Raw genomic sequence first — 24785 nt, forward strand, 5'->3', positions numbered from 1 at the left:
CAAACAAACAAAGAAACAAACAAACAAACAAACAAAGACCCAACAAAGAAAGAGAACTTCATACAAATTTTCCTTATGAATATCAATGCAAAAATACTGTACTGGCTAGTTTTGTGTCAACTTGACACAGCTGGAGTTATCACAGAGAAAGGAGTGTCAGTTGAGGAAATGCCTCCATGAGATACAACTGTAAGGCATTTTCTCAATTAGTAGTGATCAAGGGGGAAAGTCCCCTCGTGGGTGGGACCATCTCTGGGCTGGTAGTCTTGGTTCTATAAGAAAGCAGGCTAAGCAAGCCAGGGGAAGCAAGCCAGTAAAGAACATCCCTCCATGGCCTCTGCATCAGCTCCTGCTTTCTGACCTGCTTGAGTTTTAGTCCTGACTTCCTTTGGTGATGAACAGCAATATGGAAGTGTAGGCCGAATAAACCCTTTCCTCCCCAACTTGCTTCTTGGTCATGATGTTTGTGCAGGAATAGAAACCCTGACTAAGACAAATACTCAATAAAATTCTTGCAAACTGAATCCAAAAACACATCAAAATAATCATCTGTCATGAACAGGTAGGCTTCATCCCAAGGACACAGGGATGGTTCAATACATGGAAATCCATCATTGTAATCCTCTATATAAACAAACTTAAAGAAAATAACCACATGATCATCTCATTAGATGCTGAGAAAGCATTTGACAAAATCCAGTACCCTTCATGATAAAAGTCTCGGAAAGATCAGGAATTCAAGGCCCATATGTAAATGTAGTAAAAGCAATATATAACAAACCAGTAGCCAACATCATACTAAATGGAGAAAAACTTGAAGCAATCCCATTAAATTCAGGGACTAGACAGGGCTGCTCATTCTCTCCCTATCTATTCAGTATAGTACTCAAAGTTCTAGCCAGAGCAATTAGACAACAAAAGGAGGTCAAAGGGATATAAATCGGAAAGGAAGAAGTCAAAATATCACTATTTGCAGATGATATGATAGTGTATATAATGACCCCCAAAATTCCACCAGAGAACTCTCAAGACTGATAAACAACTTCAGCAAAGTAGCTGGATATAAAATTAATTCAAACAAATCAGTGGCCTTCCTCTACTCAAAGATGAACAGGCTGAGACAGAAATTAAGGAAACAACACCTTTTACAATAGTCACAAATAATATAAAATACCTTGGTGTAACCCTAACTAAACAAGAACTTCAAGTCTCTGAAGAAAGAAAATGAAAAAGATCCCAGAAGATGGAAAGATCTCCCACGCTCATGGATTGGTAGGATTAATATAGTAAAAATGGCCATCTTGCTGAAAGCAGTCTACAGATTCAATGCAATCCCCATCAAAATACCAAATCAACTCTTCATAGAGTTAGAAAGAGCAATTTCCAAATTCAGTTGGAATAACAAAAAACCCAGGATAGTGAAAACTATTCTCAATAATAAAAACTTCTGGGGGAATCACCATTCTTGACCTCATGATGTATTCCAGAGCAACCATGATAAAAACTGCATGGTATTGGTACAATTACCGGCACATAGATCAATGGACTAGAATTGAAGACCCAGAGCACCAATAGCTAATGCTATAAGATCAAGAGTTGACAAATGGGACCTCATTAAATTGCAAAGCTTCTGTAAGGCAAAGGACTCTCTCAAGAGGACAAAGCAGCAACCAACAGATTGGGTAAAGATCTTTACCAACCCTACATCCAATAGAGGGCTATGGTTCAGTATATACAAAGAACTCAAGAAATTAGATTCCAGAGAACCAAATAACCCTATTAAAAATGAGATACAGATCTAAACAAAGAATTCTTAACGGAGGAATATTGAATGGCTGAGAAGCACCTGAAGAAATATTCAACATCCTTAGTCATCAGGGAAATGGAAATCAAAACAGCTCTGAGGTTCCACCTCATACCAGTCAGAATGGCTAAGATCAAAAACTCAGGTGACAGCAGATGCTGGGGAGGATGTGGAGAAAGAGGAATACTCCTCCATTGCTGGTCGGATTGCAAGCTGGTACAACCACTCTGGAAATCAGTGTGGAGTTTCCTCTGAGAATTGGAAATATTTCTACCTGAGGACCCAGCTATACCATTCCTGGGCATATACACAAAAAATGCTCCACCATCTAACAAGGACACATGCTCCACTATCTTCATAGCAGCCTTATTTATAATACCCAGAAGCTAGAAACAACCCAGATGTCCCTCAACAGAGGAATGGATACAGAAATGAGGTACATTTACACAATGGAGTACTATTCAGGTATTGAAAACAATGAATCTATGAAATTCTTAGGTAAATGGATGGAACTTAAAAAATATCATCCTGAGTGAGAAAACTCAGTCACAAAAGAACACACATGGCATGCACTCATTCATAAGTTTATATTATCCTAAAAGCTTGGAATACCCAAGATACAATTCATAGACAACAGGAAGCTCAAGAAGTGGGAAGACCACACTGTGGATACTTTGGTCCTTCCTAGAAGGTGTATCAAAATATCCATGGGAGGAGATACAGAGACAAAGTTTGGAGCAGAAACTGAAGGAAAGGCCATCCAGTGCCTGTCCCACCTGGGGATATACATATACATATACATATACATCATATACATATACATATACATATACATATATACATATAAATATACAGTTACCAAACCCAGACATTATTGTAGATGCCAACAAGTGCTTGCTGACAGGAGCCTGAGATAGATGTCTCCTGAGAGGCTCTGCCAGTGCCTGACAAATACAGAAGTGGATGCTCATAGCCAGCCATTGGACTGAGCACAGGGTCCTCATGGAGTAGCTAGAGAAAGACCCAAGGATCTGAAGGGGTTTGCAGCCCCATAGGAGGAACAACAGTATGAACTAAGCAGTACCCCCAGAGCTCCCAGGGACTAAACCATCAACCAAAGAGTATACAAGGAGGGACTCAATGCTTCAGCTGTATATGTAGCAGAGTATGGCTTTGAAGGACATCAATGAGAAGAGATGACCTTGGTGTTGTGAAGGCTCGATGCCCCAGTGTAGGGGAATGCCAGGACAGGTAAGCAGGAGTGGGTGGGTTAGTGAACAGGGGGAGGGGGAATGGGATAGTGGGGTTTTGGGAGGGGAAATGAGGAAATGGGTTAAAATTTGAAATGTAAATATAGAATATATCTAATAAATTAAAAAACAAAACAAAAACTGGCTACTACCAATTACTGGGGAGAAAAAAGAGGTGGTGTTTGAGTTGCTGGGATTGGGGGTGGGGTGGGTGTGTAACAAGTAGGGACCATGAGGGAGAAAGAGAAAGGAAATAGATAGATAGACAGACAGACAGATAAGGGCATTGAGCAGAGAAGAGGGAGAAAACAGGAGGCCTCCATTAGTCATGATGGATCAGTAGCACATGTCAGACTGTAATGTTTCCCCAGGACTCGAGACTGCTGGAGCAGAAATAATCCAGGAAGACTCAAACAACAAGTATTTGAGGAACACAGCTGGGGAAGCAGCCAGTCTAGCATTAGAGCATTAGATTGGGGGTCATCCCCCAGTAATTGAGCAAAGCCTAATAAATAAATCATAGTTGGAGTCTCGCTCATTTGAAGCTAGTCATGGATAAGCATAATTCATATTGTTTCACAATAGCTGGTGCACAAATGTCTTTTGAGATAAGTGAGCAAACCAATGCCCAATAAGGGAGTGGCTTCTTCTGTTCCATCTACAGCTGGTCATAGTGGCATGCCCGTCACCTCAGCACTTGGGAAACAAAGGCGGGATGATTGCTGCAAGCAGGAGGGTAGCTACAGGGCTGCCAGGGTGAGACAGTGAGAGCTTCTCTCAAATGCTAGCTTGGGGAAATGCCATGAAAGCACAGTGACCTCCTGGCTGGCTACATGGGGACCTGACGCTTATTTCAGTGATTGTCCTGCACCTCCTGGGAGAGGTGTCTCAGTGTCGGTGTCGAAGGACTTTTCCTCTTCCATGCCTCTTCAATGTACCCACAATCACCTCCAAGGCTAGGAGCAAAGAAGCCACATCTCACAACTGCATTGCTTCTAATATTAGGCTACTAATGATTATCCCACCTTCATCACAGATAATGTTGTTTTGGGGAAAATCCTTCCTTTTTTTTTTTTTTTGTCCCAGAGGCAAATGAGGGAACAGCCATCTCATTTGCTCAAAGCTCAGTTTCCACAGAGTCAAACAGCCTTAGTAGCCTCAAAGAAATTCAAATTCTACACTGCCTCCCCTACCTCACGCCCCTCAACATGCCTTATCTACCCACCCTAGGTTCTCATAGCACACTGTCATATGCTAGTAATTAGTAATTCTGAAATAATAGAAACAATCATTAGTGATGTGTAATTATCGTCTCTTGGAAAGTGTAGGATCCTTTAGCATGAATTGTCTTGCCGACAGATCATAATTCATCTTGATAACAGGTTTGATGGAGTTACAGGAGACGTGAGTCTGGCTCATTAATGTTATTATTGTTTTCAGACCCTCGGTGGCAACGATGCTTCCTAAGTATTAATTAATCGTGGTGACTTCTCTGGGAAGTATGTTAAATATAACTAAACTAATTCCACCAGAAGAGAAATTGGCAAGTTGACGATATCAACGAGTCCTTTGCTGTTTTCAGGATAACAGAATGAAAGTAGCCAACTGGACTCAGTTTTCCACGGTCATCAGTAGGCATGACTTTTATGTGAGGTTACTGACTCCACCCATAAAAAAGAAATTCCTTGAAAATGTAATGAAATAATGAAAAATAATGATAGTAAGCAACCGAGTCTAAATTCTGAGAAATAGTAACTGCGTTGTAAACTAAGCGTTTTTCCTTTGTATCTTACTCTTTCTTTAAAGGCTTGAGTGTATGTGTGTGCCTGTGTGAGACACACATGTGTCACAGCACATGTGTGAATACCTCAGGGCAATCATGGGGGTCAGCCTCATATCATACCACCTTGTTTGAGGCAGAGTCCCTCCTGTTGGATGCTGTGCTCAGTTCTCCAGGTTTGCTGGCTTGGAAGCTCTCATTTTATCACAGGCAGGCTGTGAAGCTAGACACCAGCTTTTCTGAGGTCTCTGGGGGATTTTAGAGTCAGGTTGTCAGGCTCCTGTGGTGAGTGCTTTTTCCTGCAGAGCCATTTTCTCTGGCCCTTTGTTGAATGCTTAAGAGAGTGCTCAGACTCACTAAACCAGGATCAACCCTCATCTTAGCAGGAATTCTGCATTTAGTTGCTCTCTTTTCTTCTCAAATGCCCGCTGGTCTTTAGGGATTTATGATTCAGCTATCAATAGTTGGAGTTATTATTCTTTCCTCTGAAGTACCAGAGGCCTATTGATAAATATCAAGAATTTGTAGAAGCATGTGGCTCAAGGGTCAGGACTGGGTTCACATCTGTGGCCTGCTGTCAGCAGTCTGGCAAGGCACCTTCAGAGGGCTATTTGTCTTTTCTTGTTACTGTTGTGTTTTCTAATGTAGATCATCTTTCCTCATACATTATGGGAACAAGAGAACAGATGTAGAGTGCCGATTCTTGAGAAGTGATCAATAATAGACTTGTTATTAATCTCATAAATCAACGGCTCAGCCCCGGGGATAGGAAAGAGCGAAGACTCTTAAAACTGAGCCTGGGACAGCAGATACGTGCCTTTGGAGACTTTACCGCATCTTGCGAGTCCCTTGTTCAGCACCGTTTTGTCTAGCATGTGCTTGAGAAACTCCTTTTAATTCAAAACAACACTTGGTACATAGTGAATAGGGAAATATTTTGGAGTATACAAAAACAAGAGGCCTTTACAATGAAGAAGAGAGAAGGGGGCCATGCCCAGTGCTGTGTCCTTTGGTGCGCGGCTGTGGTTGGGACAGGAGGCATGCTCCACAGGAGGATGTGTTTGAACACATGGTCTCCATCTGGTGATGCTGTTTTGGGAAGGCTTTGAAACTTTTAGGAGGTGGAGTCTAGCTGGAGATGTGAGAACCTGGGAGGAAAGGAGGGGCTTGAGCCTATCCTATATCTCGCTTTCTCACATGCCCACTTGTGGAAAAACAAACTGCATTGCAAGCTGCTGCCACAGAGGCACCTCCCACCGCAGAGGCTCCTCCCACCATTCATTCCCTGTCACAATGGACTTCACCTGTTAAACTGTGATCCAAAATAAACCTCTTCCTTCCTTAAGAAAAGTGACTCAAGCGGGTGCCCTTGGTTACCTAGGGGATTGGGGAGGGAGGCCGAGGGGTGAGGGAATGGTGGGCAGGAAATACAAGCAGCAGGCAATGGGGGGAGAGGGGTGGGAATCTGTCTTCAGGAAAACACTACCTTCTGGTAGTACAGAGGGGCCCTCGAGGTGGGGAGTTAGCTTAGCTTTTTATCACAGGCTTTTACTATTTTTTCCTCTTAAAACTTTAAGAGTTTCTAGATTTATTCCTTAAAAAGCCTAAAATTGTGAGCACACGAGGCATATTGTGTTGAAAGGAAAGCTAGCTCTACTTAAAGTCTTAAAAATAAGTTCACTTTTGAACTCTTTAGATTAAAGCTTACACCTGTAAGTACAAACAACCCGCAAATCATGAAGCCCCTGCTTTGGTTGCCATGGGCACCAGAACATCAGTCGCCTGCGTGAAGAAGGTGAACTCACCTGTGTAGATCCAGTCCACGTAGGCTGGGTGAGTTCTCATGAACACCTCTTTCACCTTTTCTATGTTTTCAGGCTTGATTCTTGTTGCAAAGGGCGTGTACATAACCGAGAAAGCTTCGGCTCTGGTGATGGCTTCTTCAATCATGGCCTGTGAAGAGCGAACGACCCACTTAGCAGCAGTAATAGCATAGCACTTTTTGAGAACGTAAAAAATATAATTACTTTTATGGATGATTTAAAAATCTATATACTGTACAGCAAAGATAACATATTTTGCTCTTAAATATTCATTAGAACACAATTTAATTAGTTTTGAAAATACTATTTCATGTTAAGAAATCCAATTAACTAAAGAAAGTTTGTAAATAGCCACCTGTACCCCAAGCCTGTCTTAAGATAAAAATAAGAATTCTGTTTTTCAAGTTGTCATATTTCTCTTTATTTAGAAAATCAAATTCTTAGATATGACATTATAACCAATCTACTGATGAACAGTTAATGGTGATCAGTTTATGCAAAAGTCTTTTAAAAACACACCAAGCCACCTGTACTGCATTGTCTTTATAAGAATCATGGCAAACTGGGCTCACGTTTTTCTTCTTCCACTCCCCAGGGAAAGCCTTTATCCATAGGAACCTTTTTCAGCTTTCCCAGCAGAGCATTCCTACCTCGGAATCATAGGTGACATGAGGCAAACTCAGATGTGCAAGATGTTTCTTTAAAACACATTTGTTCACATACAGTTCTTGCTAGGGCCTTGCCCTCCCCCTGAGATTCCTGGTTTAAATAGGCCACATCCATACTTGTATCAGGTTAAAAAAAGGAGCCATTTCAAAAAGGGTGTCTGTTCTTTTTCTACAACTCTTCCTTCTGAAGGAGCCTTGAAGATTGTACAAAAAGTATGTCTATAGCTACCCCATTTTTTTCTGAAAATAGCCAAAAGCACATTATACTAAATGTCCATATTTAAGAATACATAAGAAGAAGTTCCTCTGACAAATAAGACATAGCTATAACCAATAAGAAAACCAAAAGATTGGAGCTGTGTAACAGAGGGAGGGAACCCAACAAACAAATTATATTTTGTTGATTACATACATTATCAACATGATATTTTGGAAGCATTAGTAAGGTGAAGAGCAAGAAGTTATCTTTTCCACGTTTCAGGATTGCATAGCCATTTTCACACAAGTGTGTGCTACATTGTGACTCTTCCTCCAGAGGCCCACCCTTTGCACTGGCTCACAAATCCCCTTGTTCTCTAGACAGATTTGCTTCTCTTTCAGGTCAGTAGCAATTCACATGGTTTTATGTTTCTTGACATCTAGGACCCACAAACAAGAGCAAATGTGGTGCTTGTCTTTCTGAGGCCAACTCAACTCAATACAATTATATCCAGTCATATCCATTTTCCTGCAAAAATCTACTGTGCAAAATACAGCACTTTCTAAAAATCCATTCCTCTGTTCTTAGGCAAAGCTTGGTCTAAAACTTAGTATGAATAGTGCTGCTGCAAACACTTGCTGTACAAGTGTCTCTGTGACATGTTGATGTGGAGGCTCTTGGGTAAATACATGTGGTAGTTCCAGTTGTTTTGAGTAACCTTCATACTAATTTCCATAATACCTTGACAATTTTACATTCCCATCAGCAATTCATAAGGCTTCCACCTTGTCCAAATCCTTGCCAGCATGTTATTTCTTTTCTTGATGGCCACCATTCTGTCTTGAATGGGATGGAATATCAAATGTAGATTTATCTGATGGCTAGAGAAGTTCAATATTTTTCATGTTTAGCTGGCTGTGTGCATTTCATCTTTGGAGTACTATCTGTTCATTTCAGTGGACTGTTTATTGGTTGGGCTGTTTAATTTCTTGCTATGCAGCTTGAGTTCTTTGTATATCTGCCATTCCTACCATGCCGGTCGGTCTTCTCTCTTCACTTGCTTGCTTCAGAATGTTCTGAGAAGCTTTTAAATCTCCTGAAGTTCACTTGTTAATTGTAGGCACTGCTGAGTGACTGAAGTCCTATTCAGGAAGTGTGTATGCATGCTAACACCTTAAACTCTTTCCTTTAATTTTCCTTCTGACAGTGTCAGAGGTCTTACATTACGGTCTTTGATCTATTTTGCTTTTGATACAGGGTTAGAGAGAAGGATCTAGCTTTATTTTTCTGCATGTGGATAGACAGTTTCCCCAGAACCATTTGCTAAAAAAGCTGCCATTTGTTAATATATGTTTTTGGCATCCTTGTAGAACAGTGAGGCAGCTATTGAAATTACCTCTGAGTCCTCTATCCTGTCCTACACTGATTGTTCTCATACCAATACTATGCTGTTCTTATGGCTATGGCTCCATAGCATAACTTGAAGTCGAATTATGCTCCTCCTTTTGGTCAGGATTACTTTGGATATTTGGGATTTCTTTTGTGCTTCCTTTCAGAGTTTAAGATTGCTTGTTTCTATTCCTGTGAAAAAAATGTTATTGAGGTTTTATGGGGATTCCATTGAATATATGGATTGGTTTGGGCAGAATAGCCATTTTTGCATTATTAACTCTTCTACCATGATCTTCTATCATGTTTATTTTAAGTTAAGCTTCCTAGTTTGTCATGGCTTGTTCCATTCCTCAGTGATGTCCCATGGCCTCTATGATCATCCATGTATCTACAAAAAAAGAGCTGTGCATCTTATGATGCAAAATGTTCTCTTGCCTCTTCGATTGCTCCTAACATTGCTTTTCCATGTTTGGGGTGCTGAAAGGGGTTGAAGAGTGGAGATGCTGGCCATTACTCAGATGGAATTATCCTTGGCTGTGGGTGTGTGCTGGGATCTGTGTGCTGTGACCTGGGCTAGCTTTGGAAGGGCAACCCAGGCAGCAAGTGGGGAACTCAAGAGATGGAGATGAATAAAGGCTCTTGCTCTTCCATCAGTGCTGTGCCCCTCTATGCTAACGGCTGGAACCAATCCTGGGAGGGCTGTTGTAGACTGAGTAGGTGTGAAGTCACATGCAGATGTGTGTGGAATGATGCAGGAGAGAGGAGGAAGCATGCTGCAGATTCGGGCTTAGGGTCAGAACTTGGCTTTGTTTATTTAATCTGTTGGCTCCTCCCTGATTAATCAGTAAGGCTACCACAAGAGAGGACCAGAGGATAATTGACTGAAACAACAGAAGTTCATATTCTTCTAGCTTTGGAGCCTATAGGCTAAAGACTGAGGTGTCAGCAGGATTAGTTGTTTCTTCTGAGGCTTCTCTTTTTCTTTTGGAGATGGCAGATTCTTCCAGTCTTCTTTCTTCTACTCTCCATGTCTCTGTCTCTGTGTTTCTCTGTTTCTCTGTCTCTGTCTCTCTTTGGTATTGGTGCTTGAGTCTAGTACCTCTTCAATTCGAGGCATGTGCCTGACCTGTGTGCTACATTCCCAGCTACATTTTGTGTGTCTTAATCTCCTTTTTATGACTGCACTCATATTGGACTGGTCAACCAGAGAACTCATTGTAACTCAGCCCTCCTTTCAGAGAGCTCATCTCCAAACTAGGCTTATTCTGGGACACTGGATATTAGCACTTTACTTGAATATATTTGATGGGAAGACAAATGCCAGTCTATCTGTTTCTAACAGCTAAAAGGCTTTCCATTGGGCTTTCTGAATATCTTGGAAGTGGGCATTTTGTCTTAAATTCTGGCTGAAAAAAATTAGTGAAGGTATTTAATCTTCCAGCTTGCTTCTACAAAGACATTAACAAGATCACAGTCAGGACAGGATGGGAGAAAACTCTCTCCACCCCATTTCTTTTCCAACTGCTGGCAGTGTAAGTGAGTGCTGGCAGGGTAGCTTGGCAAAGCCATCTCACAGCAGGGATGGAAAGGCGAAGGCCCAAGAACTTGCACCAGCTTTTCTGCAAGTGGCAGAAGTGTGGTTTTCATGTGTCAGCTTGATCTGCTCATTGGCAGATCTGTGCCCCTGGCTTACTGCTTCAGGCCTTGCATGCAGGCTTTTCTATGGCTCTCGATGACAAAGGTGAGTATTTGCAGGAGAGTAGACTCCTTCTTCCCACTGAGAACCAACACAGGTGATTCTTTTGTCTCCTGCCCTCCATTTGGGAGGTCCATAAGGGAGCGGCTGAGTGAGCAGACTGTCTACACAAATTCATGAATAAGAAATGAATTTTCCAGCTGGGCCTGGTGACACGGGTTTGTTTTTCTGTCACTTAGGAGATAGAGGCAGGATGGTCAGAAGTTCAAGGACAGCCTTGGCTACATGAAGGGATCTTTTCTTACAACAAAATAAAATAAGGAAAGAAAGAAAGAAAGAAAGAAAGAGAGAGAGAGAGAGAGAGAAAGAGAGAGAGAGAGAGAGAGAGAGAGAGAGAGAGAGAGAGAGAGAGGAAGAGGAGAGAAGAAAGCTTTCCAAGAGGATGTTTGTTTGAAGAACAATTTTCTAATCTTAAGGAATAATTATTGATCTTAGAATAGGTATGAGAATTGGGTTACCATTGCACTGGATCCTGAAATATCCTCACTATGCTTTTTTTTCCCCAAACTAACAATTTTTTGAACATTGAACCTGTCTCATATTGCTCTGGTAAAGGAATACAGCAATATTTCATACACTACTCGGCGTAGTTACATTTTCCGGTAACCAGTTAATGGAACAATCTAGAAAAAGTTCAGCCTATATACTTTATTAGAAACAAAACTTTTATTTTCTGGTACCACAGAGATTAGACTGCAGAAACTGTGTCTGAGTCCCGTGTCCCAAATGTGCCTTGCTTTCAGCAATAGGGCCCTACCTGCAACCTCTGAGAGGCATCCAAGCCTAAACAGTAGTCTCTTTGTTCAGGGAGCCACTTGGCTGCACTGACCAACCATTCTTATGTTTGATACTCAGGTTTTTTTCTTTTTTCTTTTTTCATAGTCTATGGTTCTTGGGGGAAGCAGCTTATATACATCTATGTATTGTGTAGAAGTTTAGGTAAGTGTAAAATAACCTGGATCCTCGAGGCTTTATCAAACAATCTTGGTGTCCTTTGTTCATCATCTTTTTCTCAGTCTATGTTGACCACCGAAGCTGTAGCAGGGGAGAAGTGATTAAACATTCCTATCCAGCTGTAATGCTTAGAAGCCATGATAATGACCCACATGGTGAGGCATAATTGAAGGTGCAATCAATGGCCCTCAGTTGTCAGTGGTAATGAACAGCTGTCTTACTGGACTTAAAACACTTAACAAGAGGGAAGCCATGCCCACTGCTGTATTTATTGAAAAGACTGTTCTTTCTTCACTGTGTTTCTTTTTTTTTTTTTTTTAGCACCTTTGTTATCAATGAGCCGGTTGTAGATATGTAGGTTCGTTTCCAACCTCTCTGGTCTGTCCATCTGCATTTATGCCAATCCATTGATCTTCTAATGGCCACAGCTCTGCAGTCAGGTGGTACAATGCCTCCCGGTTCTGTACAGTTAGATGGTTGAATGAAAAACCTTAAGATTTCCAGTGTTTTGATAGGAATTTCATTGGCTCTGTAAATATTTTTGGTATTACTGACATTTCCAGCAATATTGATTCTTCCAGCACATCAGCTCGAGATGCGCTTCTGTTTTCTCCAGATTCCTGTTTCTTTCGTCCACGTTTTAGCCTTCATTGTAGAAGTATTTCATCTGTTTGGTTAAAATGATTCTTAGGAATTTAATGTTAGCATCTGTATCTGTTATGAATGGGATGGTTTCCTTCATTTCTAGCTTGGACAGTTTGCTACTGGTGTGTAGTAATGCTGCTAAGTTTTTTTTTTAAATTTTGTTGACTTGCTTTATTAATTCTACTGGGTTTTTGGTGGAGAGTTTGGGTCTTCCTACATGTAAGAGTATGCCACTGGCAAACAGTGATAATATGAGTTCCTAATTCTTCCAGTACTGTGTTGAGTTAAAGTGATGGGGATGCGTGTCTGTTGTCTTCTAGATTTTCAGGAGGAAGCTTGTCCGCTCTAGCCCATTCATCCTAATGTTGATTCCTGTGTTATCACACACAGTTCATCTTGTTGGTGTGTGCTCCTTCTAGACCTGATTTGTCGAGCATTTTAGTCATAAGGGAAAATGAATTCAGTCAAATGCTTTTCCTGCATTTATTGAAGTTTACTTCTTCATCATGTTTTTATTTATCAACTGCTTAAAAATATCCTTGTTATATTTCTTTATTTAATGTGTGAAAGAGGCACACACACAGAGAAACAAGACTTGGAAGCATACAGAGGCAGAGACATTGCATTGTGTATGGAGGTCAGAGGACAGTTGGAAGTCAGGACTTAGTATTTAGTTATTTTTACTATATAGGTTCTGGGGATTGAGCACAGGTCTTCAGACTAGGCATCAGGTAACATCCTGCTAGGGCTCCCAGTGACTTAATATGAAGATTTCACAAATGTGTATAATAGTACTGCTTATTTTCGCTACAGTACTATATTTGCCTGCCTTCCTCTAACTGATCTTCTACTTATCCCTAAACAGCTCCCTCTGTTTCTCTCTCTCTCTCTCCCTCCCTCCCATCTGTCTTACGATATATTGTTACAACTAGATTGCACATATGAAAAAAGACATGATGTTTCCTCCTCTCCCATCACCCTTTCTTATTCTTCATCTCCCTCCTTTTAGACCCCTTCCTCCTCCCATGGATTTCCTCATTCTTCGTTCAAGTTACATATGTATTCAAATATATATTGCACATATACAGGAAACATGCAGTGCTTGCCTTTCTGAGTTGGACTTATTTTGCTTAGCACAATTTTATCTATTTTCCTGAAAATGAAATAATTTTGTTTTTCTTACAGTTGAATGAAATGTAGTTTATCTATATAGCTAGATATTGGCATTTAGGATAACTTCTGTGCTAGCACCTTTGGGTTATGTTAATCTAGGTTCCTTCAGATTTATTCTCAGGAACAGTAACACTCTACTTTTTTCTTTCTTTTTCTTTTTTCTTTTTGTTTTAAAGTACTTTATGACAAAGTACTTTATGATATCTAAAAATAGATTTTTCTCATCAAAATAGCTTTAAATAGTTTTATATTTTCTGCTTCTAGACTTGCATGCCTATTAGATTTAATTATTAATCTTACTCATAACAGACTCCAGAGGAACACTCTTATCTATTCCTTATATACTAGCAATTTATAAACATGCATCTATTGTACCCATAAATATATTGTAAAAGAGAACTGGTTTCAAAAAATATTTATGATGAAATGAAACAGATTACAATAACCTATCTGCATGACTAAACTATATGGCCACACTGGCAAGCCTCAATTCGGCTGTAGCAATGTGTTTTTGTTTTTGTTTTAAAGATATTTTCTTTATTTACATTTCAAATGTTATATCCCCTTTCCTGGTTTCCCCTCCGAAAACCTCCTATTCCCCTCCCCCCCCCTGCTCACCAACCCACCCCACTCCTGCTTCCTGGCCCTGGCATTCCCCTACACTGGGGCATAGAGCCTTCACAGGACCAAGGGCTTCTCCTTCCATTGATGATGGACAAGGCCATCCTCTGCTACATATGCTGCTGGAGTCATGGGTACCTCCATGTGTACTTTTTGGTTGGTGGTTTAGTCCCTGGGAATTCTGAGGGTACTAGTTGTTTCATATTGTTGTTCCTTCTATGGGGCTGTGAACCCCATTCAGCTCCTTGGGTCTTTCTCTAGTTCCTCCATTGGAGACCCTGTGCTCAGTCCAACAGTTGGTTAAGAGCATCCACCTCTGTATTTGTATCTTGGGTGTTCCAAGCTTTAAGGCTAATATCCACTTACCAATGAGTGCATACTATGTGTATTTATTTGTGACTGGGTTACCTCACTCAGGATATTTTCTGGTTCCACCCATTTGCCTGCAAAGGTCATGAGAAGTCATTCATCATTTTTAATAGCTGAGTAGATTCCACTGTGTAAATTTTCTGTATCCATTCTTCCATTGAGGGATATCTGGGTTGCTTCCTGCTTTTGGCTATTATAAATAAGGCTGCTATGAACATAGTAGAGCATGTGTCTTTATTACATGTTAGAGCATCTTCTGGCTATATACCCAGGAGTGGGTCCTCAGGTAGTACTATGTCCATTTTCTGAGGAACCACCAAACTGATTTCTGGAGGGGTTGTAGCAGCTTGCAATCCCACTAGCAATGGAGGAGTGTTCCTCTTTTTCCACATCCTCACCAGCATCTGAATTTTTGATCTTAGTCATTCTGACTGGTGTGAGGTAGAATCTCAGGGCTGTTTTGATTTGCATTTCCCTGTTGACTAAAGATGTTGAACATTTCTTTAGGTGCTTCTCAGCCATTCAATATTCCTCAGTTGAGAATTCTGGGCGCCCTTGCATTTGGAGCATAGATGTTCAGAATTGAGAGTTCTTGGTAGATTTTTCCTTTGATGAGTATGAAGTGTCCTTCCTTATCTCTTTTGATGACTTTTCATTGAAAGTCAATTTTATCCGATATTAAAATGGTGACTCCTGCTTATTTCTTGGGACCATTTGCCTGGAAAATTGTTTTCAGTCCTTTACTCAGAGGTAGTGTTTGTCTTTGACACTTTGGTGTGTTTCCTGTATGCAGCAAAATGCTGGGTCCTCTTTACATATCCAGTCTGTTAGTCTATATTTTTTTTAATTGGAGAATTCAGTCTATTGATGTTAAGAGATATTAAGGAATAGTGATTATTGCTCCCTATTATCATTGATGTTATTTTTATATTTGTATCATTATCTTCTATTGGGTTTGTTGAAAAAAGATTACTTTTTTGCTTTTTCTAGGGTGTAGTTTCCCTCCTTGTGTTAGCGTTTTTCATCTGTTATCCTTTGTAGGGCTGGGTTCATGGTAAGATATTGTGTAAATTTGGTCTTATCATGAAATATCTTGGTTTCTCCATCTATGTTAATTGAGAGGTTTGCTGGGTATAGTAGTCTGGGTTGGCATTTGTGTTTTCTTAGGGTCTTTATAACATTTGCCCAGGATCTTCTAGCTTCCACAGTCTCTGGTGAGAAGTCTGGTGTAATTCTGATAGGTCTGCCTTTATATGCTACTTGACCTTTTTCCCTTACTGATTTTAATATTTTTTGTTTGTTTGTTTTGTGCATATGGTATTTTGACTATTATGTGATGGGAAGAATTTCTTTTCTGGTCCAATCTATGTGGATTTTTGTAGGCTTCTTTTTTGTTTAAGGGCATCTCTTTCTTTAGGTTAGGGAAGTTTTCCTCTACAATTTTGTTGAAGATATTTACTGGCCCTTAAGTTGGGAATCTTCGCTCTCTTCTATACCTATTAGCCTTAGGTTTGGTCTTCTCGTTGTGTCCTGGATTTCCTAGATGGTTTGGGTTAGGCACTTTTTGCATTTTGCATTTTTTTTGACTGTTGTGTCAATGTTTTCTATGGTATCTTCTGCCCCTGAGATTCTCTCTTCTCTCTCTTGTATTCTGTTGGTGATGCTTACATCTATGACTCCTGACCTCCTTCCAAGGTTTTATATCCCCAGGCTTTTCTCCCTTTGGGTTTTCTTTATTGTTTCTACTTCCATTTTTAGATCCTGGATGGTTTTGTTTAATTCCTTCACCTATTTGGTTGTGTTTTCCTGTAATTCTTTAAGGGATTTTTGTGTTTCCTCTTTAAAGGGCTTCTTACCTGTTTACCTGTGTTCTCTTGTACTTCTTTAAGGGAATTACTTATGTCCTTCTTAAATTCCTCTATAATCATCATGAGATGTGATTTTTAAATCAGACTCTTGCTTTTCTGGTTTGTTGGGGTAACCAGGGTTCACTGCTGTGGGAGAACAGAACGGGTTCTGATGATGCCAAGTAATCTTGGTTTCTTTTGCTTATGTTCTTGTGCTTGCCTTTCACCATCTGGTTATCTCTGGTGTTACCTGGTCTTGCTGTCTCTGACTTTGACTTATCCCTCCTGCAAGCCTATGTGTCAGTACTCCTGGGAGACCAGTTCTCTCCAGGAGGAATTTGGGTATGGAGAGCTGTGGTACAGGGTCAGCTCTGGGGTGCAGACGTAGACCAGAAGGATCCTGTCTCTATTTTATCCTTGGTTCCTGTGTACTGATGGCTCTGTGAGAATCCCTCTTTTTTTTTTTTTTTTTTTTGGTTTTTTGAGACAGGGTTTCTCCGTGTAGCCTTGGCTGTCCTAGAACTCACTTTGTAGACCAGGCTGGCCTCAAACTCAGAAATCAGCCTGCCTCTGCCTCCCAAGTGCTGGGATTAAAGGTGTGCACCACCACGCCCGGCGTGAGAATCCTTCTTGTGCCACAAATTTGAAGAGAAGTGGTGGTCTTACCTGTGCTCACAGATGTGTAGGCACTCCTGGGAGACCAGCTCTCTCCTGGTGGTATTTCTGTATGTAGCTTTGTGGCACAGGATCAGCTCTGGGTGCAGATGTACACCAGAAGGCTCCTGTCCCATGCTGCTCCTTGGTTCTTTTGTCCTGAGGGCTCTGTCAGCTTCCTCTGATGATCAGGAAGGCTCCTGTCCCAGGCCTCCCCTCAGTTCCTGGGTCCTGAGGGTTCTGGTCAGGTTCCTCTGCACATCAGTGGTGGTCCTATGTGCACTCACAGGCTTGTCCGCTATCCTGGGAGTTTCCCTCCCTCCTGGCGATATTTGGGTTTGGAGCCCTGTGGCAGAGGATCTGATAACTCCACTTTTCATTTCTTGAGGAACCCCCCCCCCACCCCCGTACTGCTTTCCATGGTGACTGCACCAGTTTACACTTCCACCAGTAGTGTATCTTCCTTCTGTTGACTGGGTGGATCACATTCATTGACTTGTGGAACCATCTTTGAATCTCTAGAATAAATCCCCTTTGGTAATGGTGATTTTAACATGTTTGTGTGTTTAAATTTTTATTTTGTTAAAATTTTCTGGTGAAAATCTGTGTCATCAAGGATACTGACCTGTAGTCGTTCTCATTTGGTTTTTAATGTCAGAATAATACTGCCTTATATATTGTGTTTGGAAGAGTTTCTTTCTTCAATTTTTTTTTTTTGGTAATAATTTAGGAAGAATTGGTACTAATCTTTTTTTTTTTTAAAATAGAATTCAGCAATGAAGGCTTCCTCCTCCCCCCTTCTTTTTTAACTAAAAAGCTTTTATTATTTATTTGATCTCATTTGTCTTATTAGTCTACCTGGATTCTCTGTGTCCTCTGATTGGTATTGATATTTGTGTAGGAATTGGTCATTTCTTTTACTCACATATTACACAATGTCATTTTCCTTTACAGCTGAATAAAATTTCCCTGTGTATAGGTATTACAATTTCATTATCCAGTCATCAGTGGATGGACATGCAGGCTGATTCATTTTTCTAGCTATTGTAAGTAAAGTGGCAACAAACACAGAGAAGCAAGCATTTCTGTAGATAGAGAATCCTGTAACTTTATTTTTTTTCAAAGCTTATTTTTTATGATGGTTCTTAAATGCTTTAACCTCCCATCCACCAGAGGTAGTGGAAAAGAAAGGATACAAGGGAAGTGGACCTGTTTAAAAATGTTCTTTGGAGCAACTTCCATCTGTGATGTCTAGAAATTGGCAGTTCAGTTCACAGGTTAGCAGGCAGTAGCAGCTCCATCCACTTGCAAACAATTTATGCATATACCAGCAATCCAGTTCAGTAGAGTTGGGCTAGCAACAATGGTGACATGACCTAGCAGAGACAGCCAGGCCTCAGCCTCAGCTTAAGTCAGCAGAAGGGACCCAGAGGGAAACAGAAGTTCTTGGCTGTGCCTCTCACAGGGAAGTAATGATCAGCGAAAAAGAGACCCCCAAGAGTTGCACAGCTAGCTCTATCAGCAAGCCAAGCTCAGTCTCAGTCACTCCATGGAATCCTATTTATAGCCTCCAAACATCATGTGTCCTTCACATCCCTTGTCTCACCCTAGGTCTAGCTTCAGCATGTGCATCCAATTAGCCTGAGTCTGCTGAGTCTTGACAAATGCGGCTCAAAATGTAAGGCAGACCAATACACGCATGTTGTTAGCAAAGAATCCTTCATCATATGTCATTTCATGTGCTTTATTTAGCAGAACATCCTCTCTCCTTCATGAGTCTGCTTTAGTCTTTCACCTGTGTCCACTTCAGGAAAACACTCCTTCACGTGTTTGCCACAGCAAAACACCATCCACCATAACTGCCTCTTCAAAGATGCCTTGTTTCTACTTCATAATCCTTCGAGTATATGCCCGAAAATGGCATGGCTGGGCCATATGGTAGTTCTATGTCTAGCTTTTCAAGGCTCCTCCACACTGGTTTTCATTGTGTGCAGAGAAGGAGAAGCCAGGAAACTTGAAAGGAACTACGGTTACTGTGTGTATCTGAAGATCTTAGGGGAGAGGAGAGAGTAGAACACAGGTACTATGAAGGAGGTTGGAAATAATGCAGGGGGAGTTTGGCAGAGGATGGGATGTGGGTAATAATACCCAACACTAGGGATGAATAATGGGGCTGAAAAGCCACATGGGAATTAAATTATAATCTCCTTTCTCTCTCTCTCTCTCTCTCTCTCTCTCTCACACACACACACACACACACACACACACACACGCACACACATGTTTACAGTTAACCTGAATGGGGGAGAGTGGTAATACTTCTCTTACAAGCCATAAGTTATCAAACTTATAAGTTCTAAGGTGTAGGTTTTTTCTTTTCAAGTTATTGGTCATGGGGAGACCAGGGACTCCTAAACAAAACAACACAGACCACTAACATTGCTTTTGGTCACCCAATAGAATCTGATGGCAAGCCCTTGTTGCTGAAAGTGCCATGCACTGGCGACAGGACATGGAGAGATCAAGCAAGCACTGATTTCGAAGCTTTCTCTCTCTGGCTAGCTTTATAGTGCTGGAAGGAACACTGCAGGCTGCTGGGGAAGAAAAGTCACCAGCAATCTTACCCAGCTTTGAACCTCATGGGGTTACGAAGACCACCGGTAGCAGGGTAAAATATGCTCCTTGATGCCATAGTGACATGATTGTTATGGGATGGGCTAACCAAATGCTTTCTGATTGGATAGAAGACACACTCCATAGGTGGGGTCTCACTTGGTACTACAAACCTAGCTAAACACCCATGGCTGGAGAGGCCCTAGGCAAGAACCTGCTGCTTTTATTTTGCTATATGGCCATAGCATCAAATTCTCTTTTAAATATTAACCTTTAGATCTATCAATAGCACAGATCTCAGCCCTCACTGAGCTTTTTGTTTGTAGTAGTTAATGCAGAGACTGTTCAAAGCACAGAGAATAAGGGCTATGGAGTATTGAGTCCCAAAAGAAACATCTATCTCATTCCTACCCAGCAAGGTTCAGGGAACATTATGTAAGGCCTTCTTAGGCCTAGAGATGTCTTCTGGACATGTCAGGACCATTGTCTTCATGAACTCAGCCGCTATGGTTGCCTGCCAGACTTACATGAAATCAAGCCATTCAACATTCCAGAACAAACCAGAGAGCAGTGCAAAGTCCCACCCTTGGCTATTGGCAGTTGACGACTGCAGATAGAGGGAATGAGGGAGAGGGAGAGGGAGAGGGAGAGGGAGAGGGAGAGGGAGAGGGGGAGGGGGAGGGGGAGGGGGAGGGGGAGGGGGAGGGAGAGGGAGAGGGAGAGGGAGAGGGAGAGGGGGAGGGGGAGGGGGAGGGGGAGGGGGAGAGGGAGAGGGAGAGAGAGCAAGCAGGGAGGGGAGTGTCAGTTTTCTTTAAGCATGGCCTCCCATAGGGTTGCTCATATTCCATGCATGATCACATCTCCAAGTGCATGTGAGCAGTTCTAATTGCATTCAGTGGGTTATAAAAAAGTAAGGTGCCAAGAAGTTGCAAATGGGATAAGGGCATGTCTGGGAGAAGTCAAAGTAGGGAGTAGGGATAGATATGATCAAAATATATTATAAGCATGTGTACAATTTTCAAAAATAAAAATAAAATTGGAATATTTAGATCTAACCATTGATATTAAGATACAGGTTATTATCATGATTAAATGTGTTCCTTGACTTTGAAAATAGAGACCAGATGAATATTTAACTGCTCATAAAAAGTGTTAAAATTGGAGCCAATTTCTAATGACGTTCTCACTTTGGCCGTCCTTCCCAGTTGTGTTTCTTTGTTGCCAGTAGATATGGCCTGTGTGTAGAGAATGATGCTGCAATGGGCCCCAGGTCCTGTTGCTGAATGTACAATGTTGCTAATTATGATCTCCCCACTGATCCTCAGAAGGAAGCTTTCAATCTGACACTATGGCCCAGTGAACTCTTTCTTCACTCTCTCTCTTGCTTTTGGAAGCCTTGGAGATGTATAATGCAGTAAAGCAGGAGTGTATGTGGGCAGCTCATTTCCTCTACAAACGTCAGGTTATAGCAAGTTCTCTTAGTACTATAGCTAAGTAAAAACTGCATACTTCCCTGGAAGTCAGCTTGTCCAAGGTAATTGTGAAACAGAGGCTACAGGAGAGACGGGAAGAGGTCACACCATCAGAGGATAAAGAAAAGTAAATGTGAACAGAGGAGGAGAGAATGGGAGGGGTTCATCTTCCCAGCCCACAGCCTCTCTGCAAAAACTTACGAGCACTTAAAGGATCTCAATAAAGCTGGCAGGAGGCATAATAGTCACAGTGTCTCAAGATGGTGAGATTATTTTACACAGCCCCTCCCCCTTTTCTTGACAGGCGCCTGATGGGAGTGGTAGAGTAAGTTGGAATCCTGTCACTTCTAATTAGAACATGTAATCAAATAATTTTAGACCATCAAATTATTTCCTTATTGCTCCCGATATTAGTCTTGACCACAATCACAGTAAGTTAATTTGCTTAGGAAATTAGATCTGGAGGGCACCTCAGGACTTTCCCAACCTAATTCGTGGAGATTTGGGAGGCTTTAAGGGGTTTTCTAAGGATGAACAGCTTTTTCATTTTATAGAATTTAAAATTAGATTTTTATAATATAAATCACTTCCTTTTGAAAAATTAAGGTTTTACCCACTGGGGACACGACAGGAATTCCATAGACTCTTGCAGGTAATTACAGAAGGGAGGCGGGAGTACCTGTTTGCTATGCCTGGTCCAGGAGTCTTTGCTTAGTGTGGTCTTCCTGCATTTCCTCCCATTGGGAATTAAAGAGAACTCCCAGTCAAGCCTGGTGACCAAGTGTCCCAGTCACTCAGGAGGTTTGGGGTGTGGGGACTGCAAGTTCAAGGACGTGCTGGACCTCAGCTTGGACAACTTATTGAGATGCCTCAAAATAAAATGGGGCTAGTTACATAATTCTGTAGCTGTTGCTCAATAAGAATGAGAACATGTTTGTCTGGTATGCATGAGGTTCAAGGTTCAATTCTCAGGGTGTGGGGAGAAAGGGAGAAAGGGAGAGAGAGGGAGGCAGGGAGAGAGAGAGAGAGAGAGAGAGAGAGAGAGAGAGAGAGAGAGAGAGAGAGAGAGAGAGAGAGAGAGAGAGGAGAGAGAGAAGAAATTGATTCCAGAAAGAGAGAAGATGGAGGCACAATTTAAATGCAAAATCACATTTTATTGTCTTACTGAAAATTGTCTGTTATAGTAATTAGTTAATCCTAATACACGAATGGTAATGAATGAAAATTTGAATCTCACTCCTAACCCATTCCCATCTATTGAGTCTTATGTTGTTATGAAAAGTAAAGAAAAACAGCATTTAAAGATAAAGTAACAATTTTTCACTTAGCTCTGTAATATAAGATTTTATATATGTTATTTTCTTTAATCCTTATAGAATCCATCTAGGTAGGTATTATTAGGGACAGAATATTATGGTCCTATAGTTCTATTTTCAGAGTAACTGTTATTATGTTCAAAGGAAATTTCCTTTACTTGGAAGCTGAGATGGTACCTAGTCTTTAATGGCTACCGTAACTCTATGTTATTGTATAAATAATAATATAATTTTGAATGATGAGAATAATTTACTAGAAAATGGAAAAATAAAACTCTTTAAGTGACATTTTAAAAATGTAATCCCTGTAAATAAATATTGGTTTAATTTGGAAGGTTTCAATGACTTGGAATAGAGGGCAGATTTTTCCAAATATCTCTCCGTGTGATTGTCTTGTAACCTGTGCACCGTGTCACTTAGGCAATAAATGGAGCTGACATATCTGTGATTATACAATTAATATAATATCATATTAGAACATAGTATGTAATATTTTATTGTTTTCTCTTGCCACAGAAATTAGTACTTCAATGCTGAACTCTATCACACTGGATAGGAGTTCTTTTATGAAGCAACAGCCACTGAATGTCTGTCAGCCCAGGGATGGGAAAGCTGTAGCTCGCTTCGTGAGGTAGAAATAATGAATTTAAAATTTATTTTTATTGTCTATAAGTCAATAGTGATTACATGATCAGGTTACTGGTATCTGGATAAACAGATTTTGATATAGTTTTCTTTAAAAAAACAATTTTTATTAGATATTTTCTTCATTTACATTTCAAATGTTATCCTGAAAGTCCCCTATACCACCACCGTCCCTGCCCTGCTCCCCAACCCACCCACTCCTGCTTCCTGGCCCTGGCATTCCCCTGTACTGGGGCATATAATCTTCGTAAGACCAAGGGCCTTTCCTTCCAATGATGGCCGACTAGACCATCTTCTGCTACATGTGCAGCTAGAGCTCTGGGGCTACTGGTTAGTTCATATTGTTGACCCTCCTATAGAGTTGCAGACCCCTTTAGCTCCTTGGGTACTTTCTCCAGCTCCTTCATTGGGGGCCCTGTGTTCCTTCCAATAGATGACTATGAGCATCCACTTCTGTATTTGCCAGGCACTGGCATAGCCTCACAAGAGACAGCTATGATATAGCTTTCTTAAATTTTCTGCTTTGCAATTCTCACTGTTTAAAACGTCATAATAAATAGCATTTTGAGCTGGGCGTGGTGGCATATGCCTTTAATCCCAGCACTCAGGAGGCAGAGACAAGCAGATTTCTGAGTTTGAGGCCAGCCTGGTCTACAAAGTGAGTTCCAGGACAGCCAGGGCTATACAGAGAAATCCTGTCTCAAAAAACCAAAACCAACCAACCAACCAAACAAACAAACAAACAAAAACAAAAACAACCCCTCCCCCCAAAAACCAAAAAAAAAAAAAAAACCAAAATAAATAAATAGCATTTTTAAATTCTAAAAATAGTTCATTTTCTTTAGTTTTGCAGTATACATGGATGGTATGGACTTTTAGCACATACATATATGTGTTTTTGTAGATATAACACAGTCTTGTTTCATGTTCACTCTCTTTTTTAGATAGTGTCCCTCTATTCTTGTTGTTTTGAGACAGGGTCTCTCTATGTAGTTGAGACTGTATTGGAAATTGATATGTTGATCAGGCTGGCCTCAAACTCAGAGATCTTTCTGCCTTTGCCTCCCAATAAGGTTAGATTAGCAGGGATTAAAAGTGTGTGTCACCACACCAAGTGGGCCTTACTATTTAGTCTAGGCTGCCTTCAAGCTCTGATCATTCTCCCACTCCAGGCTCCCAAGTACTGGGATTACAAAAGTGAGACAGTATGCCTGGCTTTGGTTTGGGTTTTGATTACACCTAATGCTTCTATAAATCGAATCACTTTGGTACTTTATAGCTAAAGCTTTTCTTGTGCTAATTTTTAATCATTTATATTTTGTAGTAAAATTTTATTTCCATGTACTCATAACATGGAACTGAGGAGAGGGAAAAGATCCATGGTACTATTCCATGGCCACTTACATAGCTAAGTAACAAGCATGTAAGTTGTGGTGATTCGTCTGAAGTCACAGAATTTGAAGTAGAAGTAAGATGAGGACTTGTGTTTCCTAAGCCATAGCCTTCTCCTATACTGAAGGCTTTTAATTTTTTAAATTAGATTGTAAATTCCTGGAAGATCAAGCGTTTATCCCCCCCACAATTTTCCCTCCAGGATCATCTTATTATTACTGTAGAGTAAACTAGAATTAGGTTTCAACACTAAGAGTAGAACAAGTGGGCTATCTCAAAGCATAACCACACTGAACCCTCTTCATGAGAGTCTTAACATACAGCTGTCACACCTACTGGTCACAGTAAGAGTGTTTGTTCCATTGGCGCCTCATTGGATTAGAATATGCTGGTAACTAGCGTGCCTATCTCA

The 24785-nt window shown here is 40.9% G+C and overlaps 1 protein-coding gene across 2 annotated transcripts in view; it reads right to left on the bottom strand.

Annotated features, from left to right (window-relative positions):
- Spata16 (spermatogenesis associated 16) overlaps positions 1–24785 on the bottom strand; it is a 344381-nt gene that overhangs the window by 91655 nt on the left and 227941 nt on the right. For both annotated transcript variants that reach the window (XM_085835355.1, XM_021158236.2), the window contains exon 6: positions 6640–6787. In XM_085835355.1, coding sequence (XP_085691481.1) covers positions 6640–6787 — 148 coding nt within the window. The remainder of the gene's footprint in view (positions 1–6639; positions 6788–24785) is intronic.

The sequence above is a fragment of the Mus caroli genome, unplaced genomic scaffold (genome assembly GCF_978045245.1).
Source record: "Mus caroli unplaced genomic scaffold, Mus_caroli_1 scaffold_3, whole genome shotgun sequence".
Taxonomy (NCBI): domain Eukaryota; kingdom Metazoa; phylum Chordata; class Mammalia; order Rodentia; family Muridae; genus Mus; species Mus caroli.